Source organism: Eurypyga helias, unplaced genomic scaffold (assembly GCF_000690775.1).
Source record: "Eurypyga helias isolate BGI_N326 unplaced genomic scaffold, ASM69077v1 scaffold10519, whole genome shotgun sequence".
Taxonomy (NCBI): domain Eukaryota; kingdom Metazoa; phylum Chordata; class Aves; order Eurypygiformes; family Eurypygidae; genus Eurypyga; species Eurypyga helias.
This window is the reverse complement of record NW_010272754.1, coordinates 13,333-21,023: the sequence shown is the minus strand read 5'-3', so window position 1 is coordinate 21,023 and position 7,691 is coordinate 13,333. Positions and strand designations below refer to the sequence as shown.

Genomic DNA, 7,691 nt, shown 5'->3' with positions numbered 1-7,691 from the left:
CTCACCTTGGACGCTACAAAGTGATGGACTACAGTGAAGAGACGGAGACACAAGACCCTTGGAGAAGGTACCTGCTGCGGGGGCAGTTAGGAAGCTACTCTTTGCTTTGTGGTTGCCTCATTACTGTCACCTTCCCCTGGACTGGCAGTAAGTGCACCTGATGGCGCTGCTCGTTTTTCTGCTTCAAGGGGGCTATTTAAAGGCGGCCCCCAGACAGTTTCAGTTGAATCATTCTTCTCCTGTCTTGGCAGTTGAAGGGTTTCTCTTCATTTCCCATTTTATTTCCTGTTGTTAAGGACACGTGCTAGCTAACACCGATCAGGCTTAAGCATCAAATTATTCAGGGAATAAAACTCAAAAAATACTCCGTCGGGTAAAGAGGGAGTTCAGGTTGAAGAGGCACTGTTACAACCTCCCTATCATAAAAACCTGCTCTTCGGCCTGTATTTTAATGGCACATTGTAACTCCACCCTGGAAAGCAGCATTCCAGCTTGAAGACATGAGGAAGGTGCTACGAGAGATCTGAGCCAAGTCCCAGCTTTACACAAAGGAGCTGGAGGAGGGCACTGGGTCGAGGCTTCTCGTACCAACAGCACGGGCTTCCCTCCGTCACCTCAAAACTCGGGTTTCTGTAACAACCCTGTCTGAAAACACACCAGCAGCCCGTGAACACCACTGCTGCGCGCCCCGTGTCCCGCTCTCCCAGCTCCCGCCACTTCCTTGGCTTTTTGCAGACTGTAGGTGCCACCTTGCTGCTCTCCCTGTCAGATTAGGTTCCAGTCCAAATTGTCCTCCTTGTTGAGAATACTGAGGGTGAACTTTTTCTAATCGGTTTAACCTGACAAAACACCTTCCCTCTAGTCGGTATTACAACACGTGCGTTGTCCTGGGGCTTTCCCGCTGGCAGCTTGCATCCACCTAGCCCTCCTCCCCTCCGCTGCAGCTTCAGCCTTTGTTCTTCCATCTGACTGTGCCTCTTCTTCCTTCTTCAGGCCTCCTTCCCGACACAACACTGGAAAAACATGGAAGGATGACGGAATGAATTCACTCGAGTTCAAGCTCCTTTCCCGGACGAAGCACCCTCTTTATACGAACATCACTGTGGACATCGGATACGTTCCCCCCTTTTCGTAAGCGGAGGCTAGCGGAAGCAGAGGTTGGGGGCAGCATGCGTACGGGCATTCGGCCTCCACCTCCTGGTGTGGGGTGCAGCCCGCACCACCCGTGTCTCTGTCGTGCTTTTCCCTTTTCTTCCGACTCGTCAAGATTTAGTAGAAAGGGCTTCAGGAACAGTGTAGGGAGCTGGTAAACAGGCTCTGGCTTGCTGTAAAACTGACTACTGAGCCAGACCCACCTCAGCGGGGGGAATCAAGGGCTCCTCAACAGTAAGCTGACCCAACTTGTCTGGAACCTTCATTCCATAGCTGGATAGCTCTGTCCTGCTTTGTACCAAAGTGGTAATTGGGATGCAGGCTGTTTTGGCAGAGGGTATTTTGAAAAAATACAGGGCGCTGTATTTTGAAAAACTGTTGAAGCTGGTTAGAATTCTGTAAATATCTCTTGTGAATTTGAGTAGAATAAATCAAGTTATGTTTGGGTTAAGCTTTTCTGTGAGTATTTAATAACAATCTAGTAACAGAGGAAGTTTCCCTGAAAACAGACAAACCAGAGCCTAAACCCTTGGGTTTTTTCTGGCCTGATCCAGTGGCGTGTAAATGTTTTCAGTGTAGCTGTGAGTGATTCAGGCTGAACGGGACCTGGGGCTGTCACCTAGTCTAACCCCCTGCTCAGAGTAGGGAAATTTAATCTAGTATTTCAGCTGCTGCTCCAACACTATTTGTCTTTCAAGGCTGAGCTGTCTCCAACATAAAATACTGCTGAGAAATTAAACACTACAGGAAAAACCTAAGTGAAACATGCTAGCAGTGGAGCCGTCACCCTGTGCCCATGACCTTTCCCTTTCCACAGTCTGTCTCTGTTCTGAAGTCAGGCAGGAGCACTGCCTGCCACGTCCAGTTATTCTGCAAGCATGACACAGGGTTTTCTTGCCTGTTAGTTGTAGACCCTAAAACTCCCTGTTCACTGAAAAGCTGCACCTGTCCCACTAACAGCTAAGGTTTTATGTAAGGCCTCAGCCTTCCCTACAGTTGGAACAGCGTGCCGACCAGCTGGAGAACCATTCTTCAGTGTTACAGTAAGCAGAAGCTGCTTTCCGTCTTGTCCATATGCTGCGTCCTACAAGAAACTCTCCCACCCCTGGCTTCATACCTACCGCCAAGGACGCGTATCCAACGTGCAGGCGTGAGGACAGTGAGGAAAGCGCTCTAATAAGTCACCTTAGCAGAAAACCTGCAGCAAGCCACAGCCTTTCCACCCGTCTTTGCCAACAGTGACGGCCTGGGTGCGTACGCGAATACGTGCTCTGCTAAGGGTGTGGCCCAAAGTGTGACAAACATGGGCAGCAGTTTCTTGCCCTGACACAGCTGGCCACCACATTTCCTTCCAGATCCCTCTGGAATAATGCGACCTGCAGCCTAGTGCAGAACCGGGACTTTTCGTTTCACTGCAGGATGCTTCAGCAGGGTGAGCCGCTCAGCTCATGAAGGACCAGGGAAGCCTCTGCAGTTCAATGGAGTGTATTTATTGAGAGACTTCGTAACATCTCCTCACCTGTGACCATTACTGCCCTTCCCTCAGGCTGGAAAAAAATTAACTTCTCTCAGCGGGTTTGTAGTTGCTGATGAATTCTTGTGCTTTTAATAAGAAAAGACTGGCCTGTTCCTTTTGAAGTCACAGCAGCATCCACAGTGCTAGGCTGCCCTACAACAAAGCAGTTTAGGAATAGTTTCAAGACCAAAGGTTTTTTTAGGAGACTCAGTTCAAGTCCTTCCACTGGACCAGCCCAAACAAGGACAGCTGGAGGTGTCCCAGCAGAAAGTGCACAGAAGAACACCAGGCCCTGTCCCCTGGGGCAGTCTGTATCTCCAGTCCTCACAAAAGGAAAAACTCAACCAACCAAGCAGATGCTGTGAAGAAAGTGTTCCTTCCGTGCTCTGAAGTAGCCTTGGGAGCAGAGTGCTGGGAGTCACCTGCTGTAACAGCAACCGCGACCTGTCACCGCTTCCTGCGACCCGGGTGGTGCTCGCCCTTACGAGACCTTCGGCTCCGTGCTGAAATCCACCGTGATGTTGACATACAGAGGGTTATGCTCCACGGAGAGCAGCTTATATGAACAAGAGTTCAGCCCATCCGTTTTCCACGTTCTGGATACCTGACGTAGAAGCTTCATCCTGAAGACAAAGAGGAGAAAAGTCTTGGCTGACAGGCGCAGGAGGGGATTTTGATCTCTTTCCCACTACTAGTAACCCGAGGGGCAGAGGACAGCCATTCTGTAGCTGCTGGGACTGTAAAGCCACGCTGTTCCTGCCCTAAATGTGGACCATTTCCTTTGGTTTAATCTCTGAAATCACAGGCTCAAAGCACATCCGTGTAACCGTAGCTTTGGAATTTTGTAAGGAACATCACCCAGTGGATTCTAGGCAGATGCCACGTACAGAACAGCTGCCAGCTGCAAACTGGGTGCAGGGGTGTCCCCCAGAGCCTCGGTACCACAAAATGCCTATTTGGCCTGGAAGGGAGAACTCGGCCCCCAGGTGCCACATACCAAGAGGACAGTGCCAAGTGGAACCCCGTTCTTGACTCACCTCTCTCCATTCTCCTCGTTACCGTGGTCTCGTTTGTGGAAGATCATCGTGTACCTGGCTACGTCAGCAGACGGCCTCACCACTTTCATCTTCTGCATCTCAACCCTGGAAGCAACAACACTGCCCATGAGCAAGACATCACCTATAAACAAGCTCGTAAGGGAAAAAACAATGTTTGGAGACACTGTCTCTTGCAGACGCCGTTGAAGCAGGCAGAGAGAACTGCAGGAGACTGATCTTCATCTCTCCCACAACCCATTTGGCCAGAGACAGGGCTCTCGGTTGTGTTTCCAGAGAACAGGCCTGGTCGGGTGACAGATACCCCTTTCTTTTGAACAGAAGCAGGTAGCTACTACAGCAGGGATCACGTAGTGCTTTAAGCACACGTTACACAACAGCGTGGTTGGCAGGCAGCTGCAGAATTTTTGTTGCCACGAAGAGAAATTTCCGAGTACAGGGCCAGGAAACACACTAAGCCCCATACATGGATTTAAGTAACATCAGGCACTTGGTTGCAGGTTTTGGTCTTAAGCGTATCTGTGGCGTCCAACAGTTCTGCTCTGTCAGCAGAAAGGGTTAACTGTGACAATGGAATTAAGGAATAGCCCAGGTCTTTGCCAGTCATACCAGCAGTCGAAAGCAATGAGAAAGCAAGAACTGAAGAAACCCAGCCTCTGGGAACACGTTTCCAGCAGATTATCAAGCAAAAGACCTGTAAGTCTTTGTGACACACCTCGGGAAGGGGCCCAAGAGACCGCCACGTTTAGCCCGGAGGCAGATCAGCAGGACCTAGAGCATCCAGGCCGAGCTCCTAAAATACTGAGGGGATGCTGCCCTCTGCTGCCATCGCAGAGGCAGGCTGCAAGGATCTCCCGACAACCACCCGCCGAGACAGCGAGCTTGCCCTTCTCACCTACCCGCTGCAGGGCTCTGTAACCAGCCCAGTCCCAGACCTACCCACAGGAAAGGCGTGAGCCAAGCCCCGTGGCAGCGTGCGCTCTGGGGCACAGGGTCTGGTTTCCACACCAGGACAACAGCAGCTGTAGTTACCAGGCACAAGCGAGCATCACTTTTGATTCCAGCCGCTGGCCAGCACTGGAGACCCTCAGCAAATCCTGCCCATCTGCTGCTGGCTCTCTGCTGCCCACAGGAACGTTTGGAAGAATGCCACCACGGCCTTTGCTCGCTCATTAACGGCGACACATCTCAGCAAGCTGGGGAATGAGATGGTACTAAGCCATCCCCTACCACTACAAAAGCCAGGAGGTCACAGAGAAGTTGGTGTGTCTAGCTAGGGGTAGAGAGGTGAAAGCTGGGATTGAGGCAGCACAGGAATCCACGTCACCAGCAGACCTTTTAGACTCCTTGAAATACAGCTGACCCATCTGCTGAACTGACAGACACACTTCCATTTGGAAGTTCCTAACTTTAACACGCTTGATTTCACCACTCCAATTATTTAATATCACCAGGGGTATGAATTTTATGTCCCCCCAAACGTTTGTTTGCATGTTTAAGCAAATGAAAAGGATAAACACTCAAGAAGGACAGAGTACACCCGAGTTACAAACGGACAGGCTGTGCCAGCAGAGCTTGCAGGGTTGTGGGGCTTTTTGTTGTTGTGTGGGGTTTTTTCTCCCCTCTTCCTTCACTAAAAGCAATGCAGGATTAGAGGCTTCCTCCTAGGCAAAAGGTTAACATCAAAGTTTTGTTGACTTCTCTGTCCCACTAAACCCCTCAAACTAACAGGTTTCTCCTACTTCGAGAGGCATGTCTGCAAAACTAGTTTTAACTAGAGCAAAGGGCACGTGCCTCTGCATGCAGTCTTTCTAAAATTCGAGTTACTCGCTATCTTAACCAGCATCAACACCACCCACGTACAAACGAAGCCCTGCTTGGAGTAACTCCGGGCAGTCAGTGAATGCAGCAAACCCAAACTCACTGGCACACTCCCACATTCTTGCAAAGTACTGGAACTCAAATTTTGGCAAATCACACTCCAGGCTTCAGTTTTATTACATTGGTTATGACCAATTTCCAAGGAAGAAAACCAGCAACAGAAAAACCAACCACCCCACACCCAACCCACACCGTGTCAGGAGGAGGAGGAGCGGGTCTCAGGCAGGCCTGACCTTTCCACAGGGGAAACCCTTCACAGGGCTGCACCTCAGACTGCACAACCCCCCCGCCACGCTGGTTTGGAGTGAAGGTTCCCGTCGTGCCCCACCTCTGGAGGCCTTTTATTTATTTATTACCTGATTCGAAGGTCGTCGTCTTCTCCACCCCAACCCCAGTAGTTGTTAGAGAATCCATTCACCTTGGAAAACTGGTCTCTTGTTAGAGCAGTTACGCCTCCAAAGTACCCCTGGTACCGTAGCCTAGACGTAGGTAAGGAGAGAGAATGAAGAATTAAGTCAGGTTCTACCAACAGCGACATGATCACCCTGAAATCTGCATCTGGACCTGTCTTTCACCGAGTTAAGGGTGCACAAATCTTTGAGGTAGGTCTTGTTTTCTTCTTCTTTTCACAAAGATGGCGTTTTGCTTCAGGCCAGAGCTCTCCAGTGGAGAGAATGCAGCCTCTCTCCAACAGTTCCGCTCTTTGTGCGACTCCCCTCGCCAGTCCCCTCGCCACAAGGGCTCCGAGGAGCAGAGAAGGGACCGAGCTGCACACCAGTGCGGCGGGAGCTCTGCAGTAACGGCAGCATGCCATCCGCTGTCCTGGAGCGGAATCTGAAAAGCCTGGAATGAAACGAGATCACAGCAAGGGGGCACGTGCTACGGGATGCTGCAGGAGCCCTTCCAAGGCGAGGTACAGTGCAAGTTACTTGCTAACCTGGCGAAAGGCAGCTCAGCTCTGAAGGAGGTTAATTTCTAATTCCTGCCTTCCTCCTCTTGGAAACTGCACCTACTCTTGAAAGTATTCACATACCTTTGTGAGGTTCATCTACCTTAGAAAAAGCAATTAGCACAAGGGGATAATGATACCCTCCTCTTGGCCCTTAAGGTACGCATTACAACACAGCCTCTACAGCACGGCCAGCTTCAGCGCACACGGCTGCGGGTTGCATTTTGATTCCTACATGTCCCTGAACAGATTCCCCTGGCTAGAAAGCAGCCATTAAGGCAGTTTACATGCCAGACAAGCAGAGGTGCAATACTTATTTCTGGTTTACCATGAATCTAATCTAACACCACAAAAATAAACCCCAAACCCACCACACGCCACCTCCCTCACAGACTCCTCTTCCTGGCTGACTTTTGCTGCTGTGACAGCATCATGGGAGAACTGCAGAGGTTGGAGGGGGCCTCTGGAGATCAGCTAGTCCGATCCTTCTGCTCAGAGCAGGGTCTGCTAGGGCAAGTTGCCAAGCACTGCTGCCATTCAGGTTGCAAGCATCTCCAAGGATGGAGACTCCACCACCTCCCTGCGCAGCCTGTTCCAGTATTTGATGGCACTCACTTTTTTTTTAAAAAAAAAAAAGGCTTTTTCATATTTTTAAATGGAATTTCATATATTTCCGTTTGTGCCCCTCACTGAGCAGGGCCTGGTTCCACCACCTTTACTCCCTTCCACCAGGTATGTACACACGCTGACAAGATCCTCCTCTGCCTTCTCTGATCCAGGCCGAAGGGTCCCAGCACAGGCATCTCTTGACATGTCAGGATGCTGCAATCCTTTGGTCACCTTCTCAGCTCTTCCCTGGACTCGCTCCAGCATGTCCGTGTCTCTGCTGGGCTGGGGAGCCCCGAGCTGGACACTCCAGGTATTGTCTCGATGGTGCAGAGTCACAGGGAACAATGGGCTGCCTCAACCTGCTGACAACACGCCTCCCAGTGCAGCCCGAGGTGCTGCTGCTGCTTCGCCCCGAGGGCACACTGCCGGCCCAGATCCTCTCCTGAAAGCTTTCCAGACAGTTGGCCTCAAGCACCACAGAGCTGCTCCTCTCCAGGTGCAGGACTCTGCACTTCCCTTTGTTAACTTC

At 50.9% G+C, this 7,691-nt stretch overlaps 2 protein-coding genes across 2 annotated transcripts in view; one reads left to right on the top strand and one right to left on the bottom strand.

Annotated features, from left to right (window-relative positions):
* The window catches only part of B4GALT3 (UDP-Gal:betaGlcNAc beta 1,4- galactosyltransferase, polypeptide 3), a 12,879-nt gene extending 11,744 nt beyond the window's left edge, over positions 1 to 1,135 (top strand). The window contains exons 5-6 of the mRNA XM_010159238.1: positions 1 to 67; positions 994 to 1,135. Coding sequence (XP_010157540.1) covers positions 1 to 67; positions 994 to 1,135 — 209 coding nt within the window. The remainder of the gene's footprint in view (positions 68 to 993) is intronic.
* A 1,989-nt stretch (positions 1,136 to 3,124) lies between these two features.
* The window catches only part of B4GALT4 (UDP-Gal:betaGlcNAc beta 1,4- galactosyltransferase, polypeptide 4), a 14,736-nt gene continuing 10,169 nt past the window's right edge, over positions 3,125 to 7,691 (bottom strand). Inside the window, exons 4-6 of the mRNA XM_010159237.1 lie at positions 5,961 to 6,083; positions 3,706 to 3,810; positions 3,125 to 3,291 (exon numbers count right to left, since the gene is read on the bottom strand). Of these exons, the coding sequence (XP_010157539.1) occupies positions 3,150 to 3,291; positions 3,706 to 3,810; positions 5,961 to 6,083 (370 nt within the window). The 3' untranslated portion in view covers positions 3,125 to 3,149. The remainder of the gene's footprint in view (positions 3,292 to 3,705; positions 3,811 to 5,960; positions 6,084 to 7,691) is intronic.